The sequence below is a fragment of the Hetaerina americana genome, unplaced genomic scaffold (genome assembly GCF_022747635.1).
Source record: "Hetaerina americana unplaced genomic scaffold, ioHetAmer1.1.p SCAF_17, whole genome shotgun sequence".
Classification (NCBI taxonomy): Eukaryota; Metazoa; Arthropoda; class Insecta; order Odonata; family Calopterygidae; genus Hetaerina; species Hetaerina americana.
In genome coordinates this window covers 11158505-11185037 of record NW_027286730.1, presented here as the reverse complement: position 1 = coordinate 11185037, position 26533 = coordinate 11158505, and the positions used below count along the sequence as shown (strand labels likewise).

Sequence of the window (26533 nt, the reverse complement as noted above, 5' to 3'; positions counted from 1 at the left end):
AGAACCATAGATTCCGTTTCCGACCTGGGGTGAAAATTTATGAGACTTCGACCCTAGTCAACCCTTAACCGTTTAACATAGTTATAACGACTTTATTTTCTAACGCCGCCACCCCACTTGCTTCGAGCGAGGGAATATATATCGTGGGCGGCAGAGGAGTGATAAGTTACGATGAGTTAAGCGAGAGAGGACGGAGAAGAAATACAGCAAGTGACGTTTAAGCACCATGTATTTATTTTCTGTGGCGTACCGAATGAGTAAGGGGGGAGGGGGTAGGGGCGAGCCGTGGTTTTGTATCGGTCGCCACAGTGCGTGCGAACACTCCCTCAGCCCAACGGCAGCAGTTTGCCTAATCACCCCCATTACAGCCCAAACCAACTCTCTCATCCCCCTTGAAAATATTATTCCGTGCACGCCAATGTCCATGTCCCCTAGCTCACGCAGCGCTGAATATAATTTGAAAGAGACGTATGAACACTTCATTTACTTTTAATGCTTAGTGACGTAGTCAAAACAACATTCACGCGATAACTGCACTGCGATTGTCTAAGAAGAAATATTTCTCACTAAATGCTGCCAATTCCATGAAGACATCCGATGCTTTACCTTTGACAAAAGGTTTTTCTGAATATTTCGAGTTTCCGTTGTCTTGCGAAAAAAGTTACGCGTTAATAAAGAAAAACAATCCACAAACATCGCTATATTTCTAGTTGGATCATTTGGTATTAAATCACATGAAGGGTGAAATTAACATATTCTGGCTGGAGAACAGTTCCTTTTCGTACGCCGCCATTCCCATTGATTTCGTGCGTAGAAAATCGAACAGCCAGGTTCTCAATTCCATAACTTGGGTTTGAACCCTGGAAACCTCAAGACAAAATATGAACGTTCCAATGTCCAGTGGGCTACCGATAGTATTTTCAGTTCGAAAGGTTTTTCAGCTACCTGAACTCTCAAACGCCAGATGCCTTTATTCAGCCTGCAAAGTACAGTATTCCCACCAAAAGAGGAGATATCGCGACATTGAAAATATATGGCCAGTCGACTGTGCAAAGACGATTTATGGAAGCTCCACAGTTTCTATGGAAACAAATGGTTACCTCTGCACCCATCCGTTAACACTTCCGTCACCCATACCGAACGGCAGCGAGAGAACCTAATTCCATTGTACGCATTGGATTCACAGACAGGTGTACACTATCATCGAAATGGAAAAAATGAAAGAAAATAAAATGAAGACAAATCCTTCCTAGTGAGGAAATCGACCGACACCTGAGAGCGATGGGAGACAAACGGTACCGTTTAGAAAACCTGGATGGAATCCAACCAAACAGTGAAAGGCAGGGGATCCCGCCAGAGCAGGAATTATAAATCAGTTCACCGCCAGTGAACCTGTCGTTCACGCTTTTATAGCATCATGCAGATAACGTCGAGGGAAATACCTCTCGACGACTCGCTTCCCGCGTTCAACCGGCAAGGCGAGACCTCTCGCGCAGGAGAGTCCCGTGCGTCGCCCGGGTCCTCTAATCCGACGGATTCCGTCCGTACATCGGTCATCACACGGGCGAGAGGAGCGGGACGAGGCATGGGACGAATGCAAAAGTCCAACGACCACTACAATTCTTTTGGGCCACCAAACCTTCCGGGATCCACGACTCTTCGCGCACCTGAAAGCCTCCCTATCTCTCTCCATCCCTACTCCCGCCCGTCAACATTTCAGCCCCGCACACCGCCTATATCCGATCCAATCTCGACACCTTCCTTGTCCCCGGATGAAATACGAACGTGAGGAGATCTAAAAAAATAAACACTTTTCCGGGGAGGGAAGGGAAGACGCCGGCAACCGTTACGATCCTACGAGGAAGCCTGGAAGGGGAAAGAAGATCGGGAGTTAGGATCCCAGCCGCCATATTGGCCGCAATTTATCTCGATCCGCAAATGTTGCTTTTCCTCCCTTCGCTCTCTCGCAACTCTCCGCGCTCCCCTCTCCACTTCAAAAGAGTTGCTATCCGCACTCTACAAGAGAGCGATCCCGACACACCCTCGGGATCACGTGAGGCATTAGCCAATAATCAGCCACGTAGTAAGGTGGCTGCCTAACTTCACGGAGCCGATGTCCACGTGTCCCTTTGTCAGAAGCGTCTAGTGGCGGCATTGTTGGCATTTAAATTGTGTTGAACAACAGGGCTAAATTTATGCAATTTAACACACGCGCGAATTTCCAACCAGGTCCACGGTATTCCGATATAGGTTTCAGGGCCTATATGGAACCTACCTTAGACCGGTAGGCTAGAACTAATAATGATAATGCAGTTTACTTACACGTTCGTATACATTGCATCAGACCCCTTAGAGTGCTATGGAGTCTTATGAAATATGGTCTGCTGGGCACTAGCTTTGATTTTGTTTTATCTAACCGTATTTTATACTCCCTGTTACTACCAGCTCGTCTCTCATGTGTAAAGATGTATGTATATCTCACTTGCTAGATGCTGTATTACGTGCACCTGCCACACACCCTAGCGATGGCTTGGCGAACTGTAGGTTAAATCGTATTCGGGCAGCAGATGAAAAAAGATGTTTCTAAAGCAAAATTTTCTATCTCAAAATTGTTATTACTGTGAACTGTGGGAGGGAATAAATACAGGTATTTTAATCCGTCCAATTGCTCCAGGGATATCTGTAAAGGCAGGGCGTGGCATTTATAATTTCCTCAATATCACATGCAAACTCGGGTGCCATATACCATTCTTTAAGTCTTGCTATTATCTTCGTGTACGGGACTCTGATCCTACTTTACCAATTAATCGAACTCTTTGTTTTCCTTGCTATATTAATTAGCCCCTTTCTCCGACGGATCCCAAATGTGGTCGCATAAAAACGAAAAAAGCCTCTTGTAGTTTCTCATTCTATTTTACCGCAACTCGACAAATTAAGACAAAATTTCATTTATGCGAGCGCACATGCCTCGATTCACGGAATTGGTTTCTCATCGATTAAGGATTGGAGAGAAGAATGCGTTCTTCGTTCTTGATTCGCTAACATTTCCTTGGATCAATCTTTTTTTATTAAATATGCATTTTACTTTGTTATTTTATTCCGTTTTACTTAACTGGAACAATATGGTTAAAAAAAACTTTTGAACCCATATTCGAAGAATTTCATCTGTTTCCGCTCCAAATTACTCAGCATATTCAGGACAGCAATGAGTGACTCATTCCTTATGAGGAAAGGAATGCACTCTTTCACCCTGTTCCCCCGCCTTAGTACCTCTACCGTAGCACTTAAGTTCTTACTATTTATATTTCCGGCACTCCTTGACCAAAGGTTATATACACTAGTGCGTTCCGGCTCATCTGAGACAAGGAATTTAAGAATGTTACGTCTTTTTTTAAATTGATGTTTCAAGATGGATGGGAATGCTCGTAATGTCCGTATTAATTTTGACGGTCAAATGAAATAATATGAAAACAGCAGGGACCGATCTCTGAAATATTACTTCGCACAACACATTCGATCAATCTAGGCGATACGGTATTTCATCCTGAAAAAGTTTAGATGATTGAAAAAGTAATGAAAAAATAATCATTACCAACTTTCTAACTTCCGAAGGAATTCCTCAAACCGGGCATATTTTCCCCTTGTTTACCAACATTTTTGAAGACGATTGCCAAACTAATTGTGTACAGGTAACATGATTGAGATTGTGCATGCGTGGCCGGCAACACCCCCCGCCACACGCCCTTGGGGCGGCTTGCGGGGTATTTTATAAATGTAGATGTAGAATTAAAAGTAGCCACAAATTTCAGACCGAATGCTACTCCGCTTCCAAATGCGATACAGACATGGGGAGCACGAATATATTGAAATTGACATTTTATACTTTTTGTGTGCGTCCCAAAAGTAATGCAATTATATTTCCCGCGCCGCTCCTATTGGTCGGAGTAAAATCAAACTACTTGGAATAGGTGAAAGGGACGCTAAGGCTTGCCGTAAAACCGGTCTCAGTGCTCTCCAAGCTGTGGGAGCAGCAGGACACCAGTTATTTTAATACCCTGCGCGCCGACCGTGTCACGAAAGAAAGCAATCAACGATCGCGCATCGTTCCGCGATTTCTAAGCTTTTCCTCAACTTAAAAAATCTCTTGAGGAGACAAATAAAATGATTCGTGAGACTTACGGGGACTCTGATCCGTCCTACTCACAAGTTTCTGTTATTCTCTTTCCACGTGAAGATATAAAATGTGTAATACAAATGAGAGAATTTTTTTTAAATCCAAAATAAATCACTCTCCAATCCCAGGCAACCTCTTCTACTCATTTCAACATGATTATTTAATTCACGAACCATATTATTCATAAGGGCCCAGCTAATCTGCACTATGTCGGCTTATTGAGTGCTTCATCGTGCCCGGTTGAAGGAAGGGGGGACTAGTAAAAGGGAAAAAAGGTGGCGTGGTCCACTGCTATGGGAGGACAGATTAATCTTTGCAGTTGGGCGTCCCGAAACCAGAATGAATGCTTACAACAAACCGGTTGCTAGACTGATTGAAGAACACTGACGGGCCACTCAAATGGCAAAGAATAGTGCGGCAATACGTTCTCACTAAGACCATTTAGAATTGGAGAAAAAGTGAAATTTTTCTCAAAAGGACCTCATAATGAGAGAGTTGCCAATTTAAACTCTTTTTAGGTTTGCGCAACGATCTCTTGCTGACAAAAACAGGGTGAAGTTCTTTAAATTATTATCACAAACACTTGAGCCTACTTCACTCTCTTCCAAAGAGAATAATTTATTGGAAAAAGATCAGACCTCCAATTAATAGTGAATCGATGATATTTCCTGCACGTTTTCCATGTGCCGGACTAAAGCAAGCTATAAATGCATAACATTATATTCAATGATATCACTTTGCCATTATCATAAAATAATTGCATAAATGATCTCCTTATCACATTATCGAGATAAATTGGTTTCATGCCTGTTATTCTGAACACGTAACAAATATCTGCACTTTGATAAAATTTTCAATATGCTCAGAGCGAATCATCCGTGAAAGCCTCCCGTAAAGTAGAGGAAAGCGAAAGTTTTTTCAATTACTGAAAATACAATAGATAATTTCACTAAACATACTCTCATCATTACAAGTTTAAAGAAAATCTTCTATGGCTGTATTAAATTAGCATCACACGTCCAAAAGGAAAACTGACATTTTCTGCTATGGTTTGTGGGAGAATAAATTCCACGACAGTGACCAACGATAACCTCTCAGCCACATTACCTTTCTGTAGTGGTTTGTACGAGTGGTGTTTATTTATCACGGCCATAGGAGACTTTCTTAAAACTTCTTACTTTACGAGGACGAAGAGCTCAAATTTCCTAGATTTTACACTCTCATCAGTCTGCTGAAGACAATAGCAGAAGAAAAAAAATGGGCGTGAGGATGTAATCAAAAGTCCTAAAAATGGGGAATGGAAGCAGGTCATGATAAATACGTACGTAGGACCTTAAGAAGTAAATGAGGAGACTAGATGATAGGGAAATGGACTGGGCTATTTCTAATTGTTGATATATCCTGTATTGTAAGCCATTTAAATTATGACTATCATTAACTTATTTTCTCAACCCACTTCATCATTTTTAGACATATTTCTATGAATAAAAACTCATCAATATACAGGAAACACTGCGACAAAATAGACGAAGAGTTTCCCTTTTGAACGCAGCACTAGTCACCCTCCTTCCCGAGTTTTAAATCTTTTTGATAACCCATCTGGCGAGATTCAGACCAAGGCGCGGAATTCCGTTCACACGGAGAAAAGAAATGCAGAAGGCGAAAGAGAAGAGAGAGGAAAGGGAGCGGCTACGCCGACCGCAAGCCTCCCGGCCGTTACAAACAGAGACGCCCGCATTCGTCGACACACGCATACGTACATACATACAAGTATTTTTATAGGCCCACATGCGTGTATATATCGGATGCGTGTTCTGCGCACGGCTCTCAGGGATTACGGACGCAGACAGAGAGAAATAAAAACGCCATCTCTCTTCACGTGCGCACAATGCATCCCTCCCCCGGTGGTTCATCAATCAATAGGTAGCGTGTGCGTGGGGTCCCAGACGCCGTGGCCGGGGGCGCAGTGATATTCGTGACGCAATTCGGATCGAGACGCTCGGGCCCAAACAAAGCATCCTTGGCTCTCCTTCCGCGTGAAATAAGTCGCGGAATGTCATCTGAAACTTATGCGTTAAACGAAATAGCAGCGAATCCCAAAAATCCTCCTGAGAACGGCGACTAATGAATATGCGAACGTTTTGCGTTTCCTCTTAAGCTGGCGTCGGATCTCGTAGGAACTATTTCAAAAAAAATATTACCAAAAAGTCATGACCTCATATTATTCACAGAGAGCAAACTAAACAACTTTCAAATTCAGAAAATTCCTTCCTCTAACTTTAATTTTTCATGAGGTTAAAAACATAATACGCTCTTGCGCCATTCTCTGGGTGTTAATGAACGTTGGATAGCATACAGGAAGTAACACCCCCTTAGGGAAGGTTTAGAGAGAACAAAACGGAGGCAAATGTGTCTCCCAAGTGGAAAGCCGTGGTAATATTTTTTTAATTAATTGATCAAATGTAAAAACGTATATAAAAATGAAATCTCTCCCTTTTTCACATCGGAGGGTTAGATTAAAGATAGATTTAGTAATAAACATTAAAGTATTAACACGTCATTATTAATATTATAGGTAATCTACCCGTTCAGGTAGGTTTTGGATGGGCACAACTACCAAATAAATATCTTGTTTCTTCTAACAAAACACAGCCAAATATTCTACGCCACAACAAGACCCTCTTCATCTTCGTACACTTCCTTCCTCTCCCGTCCAACATACCTATCCTATTCCTGCCCTTTCCTCGATTGCCTAACATTCTCCCCTTTATTACAGTCTTCAATATCCCATTGCCAATCAATCTATGCTTTGTATCCATTTTTTCTGTCTCCTTTGGATTTCTCCCAACAATCCCCCCTCCTACTCACCATAGCACTTCCTCATTTGTTTTCCTTTCGGTCCATTTCACCTTCTCCATCTTCCTCCACACCTACATTTCAAAATCTTCGTATCTACTCCTATTATCCTGCTTCAATGACCATGTTTCCAAACCGTACACTAGGCTCCATATTAAAGTTTTAACGAGCCTTGTCTTCGACAGAAATACCCCGCGATCCACCAAAACGGGTGCGTGGCAGGGGTTGCAAGCACCAGGTGGGAACGGTGAGTAATAAGGGAGGATATGGGAGAGGAAAGGGAAAAATCAACGTCAAAAACTATCAAATAAAGTTCAAAAACACACCTTAACATCACCTCCAAACATCCTTATTCAACGTCCCTGTCATCAATTTCCTCCTCTTTGAGAAAGCTTCTTTGTCTAACGCAATTCTTATCCCTATATGTCCTTACTACTTTGACCATTTTGGTTCAAAACACTTCCGAGATACGAGACTTATAGAGTAATTAGACGTCATTGTAAATTATTAATCATCTGACTCTTCAAACAAAAAATGCTAGATAATAAATGCACTTGTGACCATGTAGCCATTTTTTACGAAATAAATGATTGCCGGATCAATATACGTATGTACTAATGGGCACTTAGTTCATTCTCAAGGGATGCCATAAAATACGACAAAGTAATACAAACTGAAGAGGAATATTTAAAAAAAGTCCTGAAACTCTTCCGAACACCAGTTGATGGTAAATTCTGATACATTCAGAAATCAAGGGCGGCCCACTTTGCACGGTCGTTGAACACAATACCAACATTTCCTGATCAAAATCAATTACACTCTCTGAAGGCTCGAGGAAAAAACAAAAAAAAACAACAAAATATCACACTCAATTCCTGTCAACGCTCGAGTAAAAATAATTTTCGACCCCTCAACATGAATCCACAGGAAAGAGAAGGAAATCGGAGTTAAACGGAAAGCCCAATTGAAAGAGAAAATAGATTTGATTTTATCGCGACTACTCTGAAATGAACTTCGCAATTATGACCAAAAAAAAAGGAAAAGAATATTTTACTTGCTATAATTTGAAAATGTACTTGCACTTCTTTAAATATTAAATATAAAATTTGCGTATCTCGCAAATTTGAATCTGCACCCCACTGCATAGTAATAGGCACTTATGCTAGTTTTGCATTTATTATTATTACCACGTTAAAAATCCAATCCAACTCAATGGACAATTTTAACGACTGATAAGAGTATTGAACTGAATACTCGTCAACCCATGTAAAATGAGAAAAGTCTTTAAAATTGAAAAACTTCTGGAAACATATTATTTAACCATTAACGACCTCATTCCGGAGCGCGCCCTTAATGCGCGTATTTGAAATTTTTGGTCCAGGGAAATGGCGAAAAGGATGTAAATTATGAAATAGAGAGTTCAGTGATAACTACGGCCGATCAAGTTAAATATTTGGGGGTAGTTCTAACACTGCGCCTTTTATGGGTAGCACATATCAGGACAATATGCGGATCCGATTAAAAGAAATTCGGCTTCATTAAAAGGGTGGTTGAGAAATGCAAAGAGAAAGTTAATGAAATGTGTCATTTAACTCTATCTAAGCCACATTTGAAATAGGCCGCAAGTATTAAGAATCCTTGGGAGAAAATTTGGCAAAAAAAATTAGATAAAAGTCCAGAGAAAATCCGCCAGATTCGCGAAAAATTGTTATAATGAGAAGATGAGGGTGGCAGGTGTTTTAGGGGAATTAGGCTGGGAGCCACTTGAAGATATGTGAAGAGAAAAGCGAGAGTGAGACTTTCAGAAAGGTTCAGAACAAACGTGTTTAACAATGACACTAAAGGAATCATTATGGCCCCACACTATTTAGGTAGATCAGACCACAAAATTAAGATAATGGATATAGATTCCAGCACAAATAGATACAAATACTCGCTATTTTTCCCTAGACAATAAGTAATCAAAATAGTAAGAAACCAGGGTCACTAGAGAAATATAAAAGAAATTGAATTTACAAGTCAGGACAAGATTTAACGTTGAGTAGACATTAGATCTATTCATTGGTGCATCTGTATGTTAGTTGGTAGTTGATGTGTTTGCATGCGCGTGAGTTATAAAAGTTTTTGCATGAATATATACAGCCTTGAGGGTGTAGATTGGCATGAATATGTCGGTTTTGCATGCGGTTTTATTCTCTTTTAAGGGTGGTGACCTAACACCAACCGCCACACGCCCTTGCGGTGGCTTGCGGAGTACTATATAGATACATATCCTTGAATATTTAAGAGGATTGCGTGTTTCATCACCCTTCGACTGGACACCTACTCACGTAGGTAAAAACACGACCAACGAGTCGGTGGACAAGAAATGACAGATGACCAAGGATTTCGTTAAAAATGATTCGTTCTTCAAGACGAAACAATAAGTGTATCAGATATCAGACGTTATTTTTATCGAAGTAGCAACGAGGGGATTACGTAATGCGTCACTCGGTCAGAGAGAAAAATATCGTGACGGGGCACACTCAATGAATGTGGTCTCGGCTTGGCAGAGCACGGATTTCACTCTTCGCAATCGCACAACCCTTTCTCGTGAAAAGTAGAGCACAAACAAGTCAATTCGCGGCACGGGCCCGCTTGCATGTCGGCCAAGCGCGGAAGCCGACGTGACGTGTGAACTCGCACACACGCCTCGACGGAGGGGGGAGTGAAGAAGCAACTTTTAATGTTTCCCGAGGTCAATGAAAACTCGCACAGAGGGGAAAAACGAAGGTAAAGCTGCGAAAAGCAAAAAAGACCGATCCCATTGCGAGGTGACAAACAATTACTTCGGCGGGCGGTAGCGAGTTCGCGCGGTACTCGATGGCTTACTACAACGAAAGTCTTCTGACTCCGAGCAAATACGGAATAAAGCGAGCAGTGGCTAAAGTAACGCTGAAATTGTCTCTCTTCACGAGTTTAAGTTTAAGGAGGAAGACATTCGGAACCATGCTAGACTTAAAAGTAGCAGAGGGAATAAATTATTTTTTTTTAAACTAACCACTCAAAATTCCAATGAAATTCAGAGAAAAACATTAAACACTGCAATCACTCTTATTGAAAAATCTAAAAGGAAGTGAGGGGATCTAATTCAAGATTACTTCACTTCACCACATGCACCCCTAGGATATTCCAGGAAAGTCTTCAAGGTCTTTCAAAAAATGTTTGCTACGTAATGATGAATTTTCTCCGCTCAACCGTGTGTAACGCGCTTTATTGTCAATTTACCTTGATCGGTGAGGGCAATTAACAAGTATTATTGCATGAGAGAGCAGTGAACAGACGACCGTTGACAGCACAAGACCGATCGTCCTGAGGAGAGAGAAGGAAACCCACTCGATCGTCCGGCTTTCAACGGCGAAACGTCCATCTTGTCACCTGCGCCGCTAAATCGTCAGAAAGCGCGGTCTCGGAAGGCGGTAAATTGAGAAAGCGGGAAGATATGGGATCGAAAGCGACTCCGTGGGTGATCCCGAGGGCAGCGAAAAATACATAAACCGCGAGAGGGCCTTAATTCGATAATTTGACTCAAGCAAGACACATCTTCAAAGGATAATTCCGTGGACGCGAGAAAAATAGTGTGGACCTCTTTGCGAAAAAGGCAAGACGGTGGGGGGGGGGGGGAATGGAGGGAATAAGAGGTGAGATGGACGGGGGAGGGCGCTGAGAGGGCAAGGGAGACGGCGGGAGAGAGAAGATGGGCGGGGAAGAGGTGGTGAAGGAAGGCGGCAGCCATAACAGCTGAAGGTCGTTAAGACGCCACCTACACGGGAGTAGTCGGGGTCGGGGCTTGGGGAGGTGGGAGAGATGTTCTTAAGAGCAGGAATACGACAGAAATAACCTCATGCTTCGCCGCGCCAATAAAATAAAAACGAAAGGGTTCGGAAAGATGGACAGAGGAATGCGCAAAGAGGAGGTCGGCGGGAAAACAAAAGAGTGAGCGGCGGAGGGGCGCGAAAAATAGACGTTAGAAAGCCGACCCCCGCTACCCTGCCCCCTTACAAGGCCGCAAAGATTGAGCGGAAGTGAACAGAACCCGGGCCATTATTGCAGTTGGGGAGGGGGGGATACGACAGGGGTTGGATTGGGGATAATGCACTGATGATGGCCGAACCCTAGTGCATGCGAAAGGGTACGACCTATTCACTAATACAGCTGTGATAATACAGTCTTTGGTGGAGACCTTCAAAACAGTTAGATTCTCCTTTAGTTTAAATTAGGTGTCTCTAAGCAATAATTCTCTCGGTTTAGTATTTAGCCAAGTTAACGCCTAGCATACTGAAGAAATGACTAGATAATCGTCGACTAAATTTAACACGCCCGAGAGAAGAAGTTCGACATGAAAAAACAAACTGACCTTGACGGGATTTGAACGCGGATCTTTAAAGTTCCTCGAAATATCAACTACATATCTCAGTGGTGGAGGTGTTTTCTTTTATATTTCGTGGTTTCCCTTGGAGGAGAGCAGAAATATTTCGACGACCTGCCTTTTTATCTCAAATGGCACCAATTTAGACACGAGAAATTGCAAGTTACTTCTGAGAAGACAAACCAAGAAAATGATACAGACATTTTCTTGTTCATTCGAATATCTTAATCTTCAATATCAGATTGTCTTCACGTATGACACGATATTTGAATTAGCCAAATATCCATGACTACATGGATAATACCTAATTAACATAAATATTTTCAGGAATGCTGTCTAGTTTCACACTAATTATTGCAAATTGAAAGTTTATCATTCGTCACATTACGATGAATGACATTGGCTAAAAACTTTAAGGATGATAAACTAATTTCAAATCACATACAATTAATAATGTTAAACGTGAAATTATATTCGTTACAAAATATATTAACAGATGGCCTAAATTCTGCAGTTCACCTCAACCCACAGTATTGGCGCGAAACGAAAAGGTCATGATAACATCATTCAAGGTCACGTAAGTCTTAAGCTATGTATCAATGCGAAGCGCAAGTGGGTGGGCACCTGCGTTGGTATGGACGAAAAATGGCGGACAGTATTCAGTATTCCCTTCGCGAAAAAAAGACTTAGCAAGCACTGTGAATAACACAACTGTCACCCTCCATTGAGACTTCGAAAAAATATCAAATCATATTTCGATTGACATGCTGATTAATACAACGTCATGCTTCTCAAAGGTCAGAGTACAGACCGGGAAGGCATGAAGAAATACGCTGGGAAACGAATAGGTATTTAGGGGTAACCCATATTTCCAAGCCATTCACGACTCTACAATACTTGAGGAATGCGTTACCGTTCTACCATACCAAGAAGTTTGAAAACACTATACACTGGTGTACCTGAAATCATGCATTAAAATGACAATGAAGACATTTTAACCAAAGTAAAAAAAATCCACAATGGACTTCGTGCGCATGCATCGCATTAGATTAGCAGACCATCTGCAAATCACTCGCTCAACTGAGTGAATGATTTATCCGCGACACAATGTGCATTTACCGAATCTATTATTTCACTAGCAGAATTGTTAGGCAACTAAACTTTTACCGACGGAAACTAAATTTTAATTTAGTAAGTTCTTCAACCCTGCATCGTAGTCACACATTACCATATTTATATCACAAAATAACTAGTAAAATCCTCTATTATGTAAAGAATGATCTGGTATTTTCCAGGCGAATAATGTTTTCCAAGATTATTCGGGTCTCCCACCGGGTCCACGGTCGTAGGTTTGCCGACGTTTCGATGGCCGAGTCGTCCATCATCATATCCTGAAGACGATGGACGACTCGGCCATCGAAACGTCGGCAAACCTACGACCGTGGGCCCGGTGGGAGACCCGAATAATCTTGGAAAACCTCTATTATGTAAATAATACACATACGTAAAATAGCAATTGTCGGGTTTCATTACCAAAGGTGGATATGCGCAAGTAAATCCAATGATCAACAAGAGATCAGAAAACAAAATTAATATCCCTGCCGAGCATTGAATATTGGAGTCTTCTCCATAAATTTCTGATAATCTGCATTTTGGAAGTTTCATTCTACAACACCGATCAGACTCAGTTAGCTAATAGCAAGTTTCACGATCAATCACACTCAAATAAATTTTAAAAGATGCACACAATTATGTCAGCCAGTGTCAGTCAAAAGAGTGTGAGTGCTCCCGACTTTCATAGAAGTAAACTCAGTTTTGGCTGCACATCTGTGACGACGAAATGCATTATAGTTGCTTAAGTATAATTTTTTATGAACTATATAACAATGTAATGGAAAAACATCAGAAGCAACGAAAAACGCAGTAACGCTAACGATGAACTACGAGGCACTGGTTTAACACCACCATCAACTGTCGAACGTCCACCGTCAACTGTCCCCTAAAAAAATAATCGCGATAAGGGAAGATATAAATATTCGTGGAGTCGAAAAACAATCTCTGAAGAAAAATCAAGGAGTAACGGATGTTTAATTTTGGAGTGCCAAGATTTCTTTGACAGCAAACGGTACTGAACATAATCCATAAAAAATGACGTCATCGGAGCCACTTTCAATAATTTTTGCAACCGCTGTGGGAATTGACGTGCATGCTAGTCAGCGTCTAATGCCCGCAATAAGAGATTTAATCCCTATGCTCTGAATTTATAGATTTTGCCGTTCAAGTACGGTTTTTTCCTCCAGGACATTTCCTTTTTTCCTCATGGCACTTTCCTCTGAGAGAATTTTATTTTAAATTAATATATAGTGGGGAGAGCGAGCAACGGAGCTGACGCCACCCGACCTCCCCGAAGGTTATACCTGCTTTCTTCCAATTAATGCCTAACTTACTATTGTATTATAATGAGCTACAGATATGAAAACACAATATCTAAAAAAATCTCCGATTTATTACTACCTTATCATTGGCATGTCTCAATATTTAAATGAAGACTGCAAATACATGAGCATAATGCGAAGTAACAGGATGGTCGACTCATGGATCGTCCCATGTTGATGACGATTTTCCAATTTTTGTCAAAAGCAGTCTGGTGTGTAATCACCCCCTGCCACACACCATAACGGTGGATTTCAGGGCACCATAGATGAATATAACCTTGGGTTACAATTCGGGTAAGGAAATGGTTTAGGCTGAACAACAAAGAATCATACTCATATATCAAATATATTGCAAAAAATATTTGCTCAAAATTTTAAAAAATTAAGCACGCTGACCATTTTAAGACTAATTTGTGATTAATAAAATGTTAAGGATTTGGTAAACGGTCTCCTGTTGACACCTAGAAGTTCCTCGATCAACCCACTAAGGTAGGAGAGATCATGTCAATTAACTTAGAGAGATTAAGTGTAGACGAGATGGATTTAAGATGTTATTTCTTCCACGAACGATAAGGGACCCGAATAACATTGTCCGACCGCCGTGGGGTCATATTCGTGTCAAAATTAGTCTAGTGTGGATTCGCCCCCTGCCACACACCTCAGCCTGACTTGCAGGGCATTTAAATAAATAAAGAAACCCATAGTAATAGAAATATAATGGGCAAATTAGTGTTACATGGAATGAACACTTGGAAAAATGGCAGAATTCAACAGCAGCATTAAGAAACTGCAGGTAGGAAACTTTGCAAGAAATTTTCCATACGCTCTTACCACACAAAACATTGTCAATAACTTCCTAACTCATCACATTCATTAGCAAAAAAAGAAAAACCCACGACGTTTGAGTACAATAGAGACACGCATCCCACAGAAACCCACGCAATGTAACAGAAAGGGATTAATGAACCATATATTCCGTCAAAGCGTGGCGGCTGGGTTAATTACCCTTCGACCAGACGACACTTGGAAATATTCTCAGAACAATACCACGCACGATTTCCCGTGAACAGGATTGAAACGATTCCGTCGACCTCGTGACTTCCAGCAACACGCGTGCGTATTCGGAGACCTAGCATGCGAGGGACGTCGAACGAGTAAGGCCACGTCCGCAAAACGATCCAACGCGAAGTCTATCTTTCGCAATTAAAATAACAAATCCGACGGGAGAGGGAGGCTTAAATGAAGCCGAATACGGGCGGAGGACGACGCTTCCGCGGGCCGGTGAGTCTCGCGGTCGTTCATTTAAGCCGCATGCGACGGAATCACCGAGGTTGCACCAGCCGAACGCGGACGGGGTCCCGGGGAATCGGCCCGAACCGAACATATGCTCCGCGACGGCTCTCGCGTCTGAAACATTCGAACCGGACGGGAGGGGGAAGAGCGAGCGGCGAAGGGCGGTCACTTCCCCTCTCCCCTGCCCGCTCCAACTATTCATCCATCCCCACCGCCACCAGAGAGATAGAGAGAGATGAGCAGAAAAAAAGCTGGACTAAAAGGTGGGACGAGGATGAGGCGCAGGATGGAGGGAGGGAGGGAGAGAGGCGCGGGGCATTATACCTCCCCGAGGCGTGACTTGATGGGCAGCCTCAGCGCTCACGGGTCTTGACCTCCCCTCTCTCCTCTCCCACTCGCTCCCACCCCACCTCACTCCCGGATCGCAACTCATCCCCCCTTCCGAATCCCAACCACTCCTCCCGCCCTCTCAGACCCACGCCACCCGCCCGCCCCGCAGCATCCCAGAGAGTCGTCAGATCCGGCGAAAAATGAATGCAACGTTACCGCGGCTGGGCGGCCGGGAGCCACGAAGAGGAAGCGAAGACGAAGAGAAAGGTTTTTATGGCGTACCGTTAGTCGTGTGGCGCCGCGGCTGAAAATTCACGGTGATCCCGGAGCTCCTCCGAGTTGGGTCGTGCGATGTTCGAATTTGAGTACAGCCCTACGATGTGAATTGAGTATCGGGAAAGCGTCGATGTACCTACACTGCAACATAGATGGACGACTATGCATTTACGGTAGACTACACTTGAACGTCAAATCTTCATTGGCATTACTATTACTACGCGGTAACCTACCGTTTAAGGGAGCTTTTGGATGGGCACAGATAAACTACTACTGCATGTATTCTAAGCCCATTCGCCTAACAAGACAGCCATACTCTTCAAACTACAATAAACCTTTCTTCAGTTCTGCAGACTTTCTACTTTCCTTCACTACATCCAACATGACTGTTCTTTTTTCATTTCATTGGGTGCCAATATAAGAAGAAAACAACGGACTATGCATTAGTATTGTCGACAATGGGAGACAGACAATGACGAAATATGAAAACGGTTTACTCTCGAGGTGATACTGAGCTAAAATTTGCTCGATTCGAAAACAATTAGCGATAAATGACATTCACAAGTATTGTTTATAATACCAGAACTATATCAACCACGCAATATTTAAATTTAAGCATTGACTTTTAAAATGAAATGATGCACATGACATTTTGATATCGCAATACGAGACTAGTTGGCATATGGGCATCGCATTACGGCGTCGATGTCACACACGTCCCCGACGAAGACTATAATAAAATACATTCATACGCTTTCATGTGGGTGGAGGAAAGTTCCGTTTCATGACGTTTCCTTACATGACGGTGTGAGGCTACAGATGAAATCCATCACAAGATTCATTAATGCATTAATTCACAAATAGCAATCATCGTTTTATCAACGTCCGCTTTATAGCATACGAGCCAACTCGGCGGCGCCCGGCAGGTGGTGTATATGTTACCACTTTCTATGGAAAGGTAAATGTAGTGTAATCGTAATAGTAATTTTAATTTATATTATTTTCTTCGAACATCCTTAATCTTAATCCATTTGTGATCACAAACTGTGCGAGGGCATGAATAAAACCTATGTGGTAACGACCGGTAAATATTGCTCATTTCTGTATTTTATGCGAATGGTATGTTATAACGATCTTACATGGGGGATTACTAATATATTGGCGTTTCAAGTATGCTCAAAATATCCCGTACCTGTGGCAAAAGTCCGCCTCGCTTGATCTCGTCGCGTTTGAAGGGACTCCCCATCTTGGTGTTTCAAGGAACCCTGTCACTCTTAGAATATTTTCATGCCAATATTTAACGAACATATCTTATATTATTTGAACTTTGTCCAAATATTGTCAAAAAGTTTAATAAATATTTTAGCATACACTAACTTAATGAAGGAACCTCAAAAATGTTTCCTTCGCAGATAACGGTATGCACGCGAAAAACCGCAAAAATAAAAATATATTAAAGCATCTCCAAGTACTTAAACTTACCCAGCACCAATAAAAAAATGCACCGATCAGCGACACGCAGAGAAAAATATATTTTTCCAACCTACGATTCCCCAAGCGATCTCAAACTCTACTCCAACCTATCTACCCCACCTCTGCCATGCTCTGAATGGGCATCGCGGTCGTCAACACGATAGCTACTCGCTAGTCTTTTTTCCGGGAACAGCAATAACAACAATTCACCTATTTGCCGAAAATGCGTGCTCTCCATTCCAAGTGACGGCCGTAGAAAAAAGCTCCCGGGGAGAGGGGGGGGGGCAATTGGGGAGGTGGAGGAGCTCGCGAGGAATTCGGAAAAAATTGCCGACGAGCGAAAGCGCCACCGGCAGGAATGGCAACCACTCCGACCGGGGGGAGGGTCCTCCATCGGGGGGACGCGGTAATTGGCGCGGCGCGGATGTACGCGCCCAAAAAAATAACGAAGAGAGCCTTCAATGAGGGCTCGTGAATTGCGGAAAGCCACCATTCATCTCATGGAATACCCGAATGTTTTATAGAGGATACATAATGACTCTACACTATTCGAGACATTAAATTAATTTGCCTTACCCACACACCCAATCGGAATTTGTATACCAATGCCTGTATGTTGACGAGGATAGAGTTGGCGCACGAATTCTGTACTAAGTATTCTAGCTAAGCACTTGAATGTTTTTCATGAACATTTCGATGTGTGAAAGAAAAATTACTTTCTTAATCGAGCAATTATTTTTATGAAATACGACCCGGGTCCCAAAACAGTTCATCAGCTTCATCGCGATGGGCCAATTCCGCCTGTTGAGGAGCTTAGCCCGCCTTCTCGCAATATTCTGATTTCCATCCTGAATTACTATTACGACCCCTTATAGGCTAATACATTACTCGAATACGTAAAAACATGTCAATCAAGCGAGGGAGTCAAATAGGTTTTTCTGCCAAGAGCCTAAATAGAAGGTAGAGGATATCAATTCGTACAAAGAAATAAATAGATGGTGTATGGAATACATACACTCTTCTAATTGATAATTGAAAAGTTGCGGAATAGTTTGTCATAGATTGAGCAAGCATGTGGAAAGCAAGTAAATCGCATATGATGACACATTTTCACGGAGAAACGAAAAACCAAACATATTTTAACCACTAATCTTACACCACACTGGGTCAAAGATAACCATAATCTCCACCATGTCACATTGCGAATACCTCTGTGACTTTTCTTAACTTTATTCGTCCTGCAATCAGAATTTCTAAATCTTTTTCCAAGTCAAGGAAAGAAATACCTTCTCCATAGCGAAACATTTGGATGCTCACCGTCTCAATCAACGGTCATACAGCGTGCGGCCCGCACTTGGGAACCCATATCCCGTTGAATTCCTACCCCGTGCTCCTCTCTCCCAACCCCCACCCTTCCCCTGGATATACACTCACATTCCCCCCACCCCAGGGGTGGAGCCCATCTCGGGGTCCATGCGCGTGACCCGTGGGACGATTGCAATTTCGCCACAGCCTAATAAGCGACGCGGGGGCCTTTAAAAACATCGCTCCTTGCCCGGAGGCGGACGGGCGATCCCACGAAGCACGGCCAATCCCTCTTCCCCCCCCACCTCATGAGGTCAACGCGCAACTCCCTGAAAGGAAGAAAACAAAAGGAAAACTACGTTGAAGAGATGGAGGTAGCGACTTCGCAGTTGATTGCAATGCCTTCATTAAGGCGCTAGTTGGCAACCCACCTACCTCCTCTCACCCGTAATCTCCACCGACATCTTTTTTCTTTCCCTGCCGAAATGATGGCCAAAACGGGCAGGTTTTACCTCTAAACGACCCCCAACCCCAAAACTCTCAGCGAATCATACGCCCACCTTGGATCCTGAAACACCTTCGATGGTCACTCTTGCAAATGCTCTGTTTAGATAATGAGGCTTCACCGACGAGGACCACGGGGTTACGCCCGGAAAGAAAATACCAAACAGTCATCCAAAGGTCGCCACCGAACTCGGCCGGGAGCATTTAATTAACGGTTGAGAATCAGAGCGGACGTGTTCTCGGGTGTGCCTGAGACTTTCGGCTCGCCCGACATACGTATCGTCGTTCCAAATTGCCCCAGGACTCCTCATGCACGCACTCCACTCGATGCAACTTGGTCGATCAATCCCCACCGCCATCACGAATTTCGTACCGTGCCCAATTTCTGCCTACTGGGGCCGAGGAGGTCTTCATGGCCCCAAGACACGAGACTCCCTAGTCTCGCCTGGACGCGGCCAGGAGCGTGGGGGGGGGATCCGGGGAGGGGGATCCGGGGAGGGGGATCCGGGGAGGGGGAATACGACATCAAACCATGTTTTTAAACCAATTTCCGGTCTGTTACCCCGGCCAATGAGCCACGAAACCGCTATTTTCCCCTCAATTTCCTTTGCCGGCGAACCTCCCGACGAAATGATAATTGGGTGTTTATACCTTCACAAATAACCTGAGGAGCGAACCGCGCGGAATTTTGTGTTCGCTTCAACCCCGGAGAACGAATAAAATTGGACGAAATATAACCAAGTTTACGTTTAAGTCGAGGGAAAAAATATCGAGCCAGATTCGAAACATTTCGGAGACTAAATAACGAGCGAGAGAACCTATGGGGAGAGAAGTTGGAGAGTTACGAATTCGTCCGCTGCGACGGGTATGGGATTCAACTTTTCTCCGCTCAATGAATCGGCCAGCCGCCCCAAATCGATCGGAGTCGTGCATCGAAGTCGAGGGAAGGCCGGGCCCCGAGGTGTGATGAATTGATTGTTACAGGTGAGGAGGGGCTTTCCTTCGGAGCAGGGGATTCCCATTGAGAAAGCAGAGGGAGTCAGTCACGTGATGGGGAGGGAGCCTTCCGCGTTCACGGCCTCTGCGCCAGGGGTGGCAACCGATGGTCGATAGTATCGAAAGATCGATGTATATGCAGACAATGCTCGATTGGTCAACCGTCGATACTGTCATAATTGTTAGTAGTTAACTACAGAGAGCATCTCATTCTTATAAGAGTATACGTTCTGATATTTCACTAAAGGATTAACCCTATCAAGCCATTACAAAATTGCTTCGACTATTATATGGAAATGTGCGAATATTTTGTAATCTAGAAAGAAATTACCACGCGCGAACCTGTATACGTACTCATTTTTTTTAAATATACATGCTACATTGGTTTTTTTAAGGTTATAATAAGTGACCTAATATAAGTAAGGTTAAAATTAACGAGAGTTACTAATTATGAGAATTCGAAGTACATAGAAGAACTTCGATTTTTCATTATGAAAGAATTCATTAATTTAAATCAAGTACATGGCATAAAATGATTTTTCTCGTTATCAAAGGTTTGGAACATAGATAATGAGTCTTTTTTCGTCATCAATGGCAATTCTTGCGCAATTCCGATAATTATATCGATGTGCTAACCCATATGTACACCCACTGTAAAAACTTATCACCGAAAAGAGTACGTCATAAATAATGGTCCTCGCTGCATTCACTCCATACGTAACTGGATCAATTTCTCACGTTGGTGTAGATGAAACTCGGGGACAAAAATGTTCCCATGAGAAAATACACGGAAAAGGATACAACCAAAAATACAGCAAATAAAGCGAAAACATGCTTCTAAGTGATGGTTTATTCGAGCTGCAGAACCATTATTTTAATGAATTTTGCATTAACTTTGAATTTGGAACATTAAAAACCACAACCAATTAAGAATTTGCCTAGAAACACAAATGATAAATGAAAGTTTTTTTTTGAGATTTAAAAATATGATCTGGAGCAATTGTGATCCTGTAAGATGCGGGATAAATCGATCAGATATAAAATCGGTTGGTGACCCTTTAGCAGACGAAAAATACAACGTACCTACTTTGACCTAAAATGGAGAAATTTAAATTTTTCTTGCAGCATCCATTACATTTATCATAAAATCCTTTATTTCATCTACTCATAAACTACCTGTAAATACTATTTCATCTGTAATTATGAAGTCACTGTAATGCCGATGATCCGAAGAACGTCCTTCTCCAAGTTCTGTAAAGAGCACTCCGCCACATACTTCAGTCCCTGCCTCGAGTCCTAGAGTAACGGACCAGGGTGACTCCCGGATCAAAGAACGCTTTTTACACCCTCACTAGACTTCTCTCAGCTCACTATAAGCTCGTCAGAAAGTGTCATGGGTGCCGAGAGAGAAGACTGCTGGACGAAATATCATATCGCAATAAAAACATGGGGCCCAAAACTCTGCTCGTCAAGGACGCCCGATTGGGGCGAGTGGGATGAAAAGGATAAGTTGTTGCATAAGTTTGAGATTCAAGTACGTCCCTGGGGTATACTCGCTACGACAAGCTGACGCGAGGAGAAGATTCTCCTTCAGTTCTTAACTCTGAAGCATATCCTCAACACGCGCTGCGAACCTCTCCTCACGCACTGAAATTTGTATTCTTCTATGATCCAACGTCCGAGCCCTACCCCACTCAATTCAAATAAAACAGCCATGTAATGGCGTTAAACCTTAAACCCGAAGAACAGACTGAATAAAAATTAAGTCGAGACGCCATTTTCTCCGAAGTCATGGTTTGAATCTTTTCGCTTCAGGTATTGGCGTTAAAAATCATTTAAAATGCCTTAAAAATGTGACATATATTTATATTAAGGTACGAAATAATACAGAATCGAAAAATAGATACTTAGTGAAGTTTACTATTGCCTTAAAAACACAATTTACCGAAATTTTTTTGGACGATGGTTATTACGGCGAGCATTACAAAGCATATCTCTAATGTATCGAACCCAAGTGAAAGCCAATTCCGCTCTAAATTCGTCAAAGGCTCATTCCTATTGCAGCGTTCGGAAGCGGGAAATCGAAAATAACATTCTTGAGTCTAACAAAGAGATAATGACATCCTTTTAAATATTATTCCTTGAATATCAAAAATATAATTTGGCAGCGATTCGCACGATCGAGTGATAATTTTTATAAATAGAGGGGAGAACGCCGTATTCAAATTCCATCTCCGTAGGCTCGACGCTGAGATTCCACGTACTGCAGAGAACGCCGGCTATAAATTATTTCGTTAGAATTTGCTGACTTGCCGGTGACGGCTGAGGGAAGGCTGGGTGACATCCAAGCGTCCGTTTTACGTAGAAATTTCTAAGAATCAGTCCCTTTTGTTGGAACGACTGCCTTACTTCTGTTGAAATTTCTCAAGTTCCAGGAACAGGAGCCTACGAGGGCCCTGAAAGGTGTTTCCTTAAATACATGCGTCGATCCCTACGAGATAACTGGATTTGCTCATTCCTTGACTGTCTATCAAATCGAAGTGTCCTGCATGCTCTCTTCAACTTACGTGAATATAAACCCGTGAAGAGCTCAATCATTATTCGACAGGGAATTCCCACCGGAACCAAGAGTAATAATACTAGAGCAACAGCTTCTCTAGCTACCCCAGTTACCACAAAAAATGGAAGAACATGATTTTTTCAGAGATAACTACTGGTTTCACGCTTAATAAGGGTAGAATGCAAATAATATAATCTTGAAATATAATGAAAAGCTGCGTAACGGCCATATAAACGCAGAAACTAAGTAACATTTTCCTATATGTATGAAGAAAAAATCAGTTCCCAAACTGACATTTCAAAGTTACACACACCGTTTATCGTGGACTATGAAGGCAATTCTTTAGAATTATCTCACAACAACAACTCTGAGATTTTGATCCTTCTCAATTAAGTATTAGTATTTTCAGTAAGTATCAAGAGTTACCTACCATACGGTTTTAAAATGGTAAGCAGAGAGTTGTATCCCAGCTTAATAAACTTAACGTTCCTTCTCCAAAATTCAGTCATGATGGCGCATTGTCCCCAGTCACAGTCTACCAACTTCATAAAGACATCGTGGACTGTAACAAGACAAATGGCAACTCGAAGCAAGTTAGAACAACCGATACAGTTAACTCATGAGTGAGAGCGAAGCGAGGCACGAAATTATCAAGTTAGCAACTGATACTGGCTGAAAGCATAGCACAATGCCGTTGTACGAATAATCCGTCGTCGGATGCGGAGAATAAATAAAGACGACTCACCACTGACAGGTTCCTCCGGGATATGGTCGGAGATGTTCTTCATGAGGAAGATGGGCCTGACCCCAGCGCAGGTCAGCGCGGAGGCGGGCGGCGGCGCGAGGTCAGCGGCGGAGGCGGCCCTTCCCGAAGGCGGGGACGCGTCGCCCGGCATCACGGCGAATCCGGCTATCACCAAGAGCAGCATCATTCTCTTTGTTTTCGTCTCCATGGCTACCGAAAAGGAAGGATTCCTTGACTCTCGTTCGGATCCCCACTAGCAGGATAGACTGAGCGAAACTAAAAACTACACCGACACAAGATAGACGAAGGGAAAAAGGTGAAAAGGATAGCAAAGTGCTCTCACCTGCGGAACTAAGACTGATTCACCCAACGACACAAGGAGGATGGGGGAGGAAGATTTTATACGTATATTTAGATGTATATATGTATATATCCAGGTGGCAGGTGATTTTCGAAAACAATAGACGGATCAACTTAATCTCACTGCACTGGCATCCTCGCGTCAAATATTTTGCACTCGGCCTATTTTTCACGATGGCACTGTTAGGATAGATGTCGCTGATCAAGAATGCTAGCCGCTCATCCCAAAGGTTATGCAGATAGAAGAACTCCTCGTTCCCACGGCTTCAGACGCCCAGTGAGGCAACCAACCTCTCAAAGACGCTGCACTTCACAATTACCTGCTGTTAGGCCGGGCAGAGGACGACGAGAAGGTTAAACCGAATGATTTTTCCCCCTCAGGATGAAAGCACACCGACGAGTTTTGCGGTTTTCCGAGAGTGAAGGACTGGAAATAAGTTAATAAAAGAGCCGGGAGGCGTGTGTACGGAGAGCCAGCCCGTGTGCTAGGTTCGGCGAAGGCGGTCTCAAGACTCCGGCAGACCTGTTGTGGCGACGGCACGGATTTATTGCCGCGCGGGACTCCAGCAAATTCCCTCCTCCAGGTGAGGAATTCCAAGGTGATGGGAGGGGCGGGGGAATGGGGGGGGGAGGTGAGGGGTTGGCGAGCGAGGTGGACGGTGAGACACGCCGGCCTCCCCGTCTGCGACGCGTCGAGAAGCGGTGCTGGAAGCCCTCCTCCCCTTTCGTGAGAGAAGAAAAAATAATTGCCGATCGGGCGCGGGCAACGCGCGCTCAACTTTGCGGTGACGCGGCGAGGATTGCAAACTAGGTGATTTCGGCACTCGAAATTCCTCCCCGTCTATTCTTCAATCTCGTATCGAAGGGGCAAGTCGATTTTTTCGCGCCGTTGGGATAGGGGACTAATTTTTCTATATAATTTTCCAAAGTGGGCGAAACGATTACTGTCGTTTCCTTCCCGTTTTACGTCAATTCACTCGTCGATGCGAATATGCTCTTTTGGCGCCGCCGAGATGGTCGGGAGGGGGTTGACACGCGACACGTTTACACGCCACAAGTCCCCACTGTCTTCTCTCAAGTCACCGGTCTTTTCAAAAGACGCGCCGGAGGGATGATTGGAGGGGCAAGAGGGGAGTACCGCGAACACGTCCACGCTCGTCAGGCGGGCTGACAGGATAATAAACAAGCACAAAACCACAGGAGCGCACACACTCGACTCGGCCGGCGCGGCTTGCCCTAACCGAGGCTGCGTCGTAGGCGACTAAACGCACTGACCCTCCTCCGACGGCGTAGCAAGCGACACTGACCCCAACGCAGCCCACAAAACTCTCTCGCTCCTCTCCCGGACCACATGATCCCCCTCCTTTCGCCGCCTCTTCCCTCCCTCCAACCGCCCCTCATGCGTTTAACTCACCCCTCCCCTCCTTTATTTAGCCGTGACGTAGCGAAGGAAATTCGATGCCCTCCCCACCCTCTCAGTCAGACGCGGAACGCGATGAGCCTGCTCTCTAGCGGCGACCAGGCCAACGATCGTGGAAAGCAGAGACAGCGACGAGGCATTCCGGAAACTTTAGAAGGGGCTCAAGGTGGGCAGCGCGTTTTTCGAAAAGGTTTTTTTTTTTTAAGGTAATCTACCGGTTAAGGTAGGTTTTTCGATGGACACAACTACCAAACAAATATTTTGTGACTACTAACAAAACACAACCCTAAATTCTACTCTACACCAGGTCCCTCTTCATCTCTGAGTACTTTCTTCCTCCCTTCATCCCGTCCAACATCCCTATCCTGTTCCTTCCCTTTCCTCTTTTGCCCAACATTCTACCCTCTATCACAGTCTTCAACATCCCACTGCCGGTCAACACCCCCTTCATCCACTTTTCCTGCCTCCATAGGATTGCTCCCAACAAACCCCTCTCTTCGCCCACCATACCAAGTACTTCCTCATTTGTTTTCTTCTCTGTCCATTTCACCTTCTCCATTCTTCTCCACACCCACATTTCAAAAGCCTCCAGTCTACGTCTATCCTCCTGCTTCAATGACCACGTTTCCGCGCCGTACATAGCTACGCTCCATATCAAAGTTTTTACGAGTCTTTTCTTAACATCCTTACTCAACGTCCCCGTCATCAACTCCCTCCTCGTGAAAGCCTCTTTGCCTAGCGCAATTCTTCTCCTTACGTCCCTACTACTTTGACCGTGTTGGTCCAAAACACTACCGAGATACGTAAACTGTTCTACCTGCTCTAGTTTTTGCCCTCTTACTTTAATGTTAAGATTAGCCTTTTTCTTTCTAGAAAATCGCATAACCTTTGTTTTATTAATGTTGATTCTCATCCCATACCTGTCGCACTGAATTTCCAATTCACTAAGCAATGCTTGCAGCCCCTTGGCTGACTGAAAAACTAAAGCTTGGTCATCAGCAAACCTAACTGATTTTACGAATCCCCCGCCCACTTTCATTCCTACCTCGAGTTCTTCCCATGCCTCTTTGATTATTTCCTCTGCATACAGGTTGAACAGCAACGGTGATAATGGGCAACCCTGCCTTACACCCCTTCCTAACACTGCCCATCCTGACTCCCCGTTTCCCACCCGCACCTGAGCAGTCTGAGACATGTACAGGTTGCGGATTAGCCTCCTTTCCCTCCAATCTATTCCTATTTTCTGCAATATACTCATTAGTTTTTCCCAATTCACTCTATCAAACGCTTTTTCGAAATCTACGAAACAGGCAAATACCTCCTGGTTGTGTTCTATATTCCTCTCGATTAATAATCTCATTACTGCAATGGCATCACGCGTACCTCTCCCCTTCCTAA

The 26533-nt window shown here is 43.5% G+C and overlaps 1 protein-coding gene across 1 annotated transcript in view; it reads right to left on the bottom strand.

The window, feature by feature from the left end:
• LOC139687168 (glypican-5-like) overlaps positions 1-25006 on the bottom strand; it is a gene marked incomplete at its 3' end in the record, with an annotated part of 712102 nt that extends 687096 nt beyond the window's left edge. Inside the window, exon 1 of the mRNA XM_071584300.1 lies at positions 23356-25006. Coding sequence (XP_071440401.1) covers positions 23356-23563 — 208 coding nt within the window. The remainder of the gene's footprint in view (positions 1-23355) is intronic.
• Positions 25007-26533: the final 1527 nt, after the last annotated feature.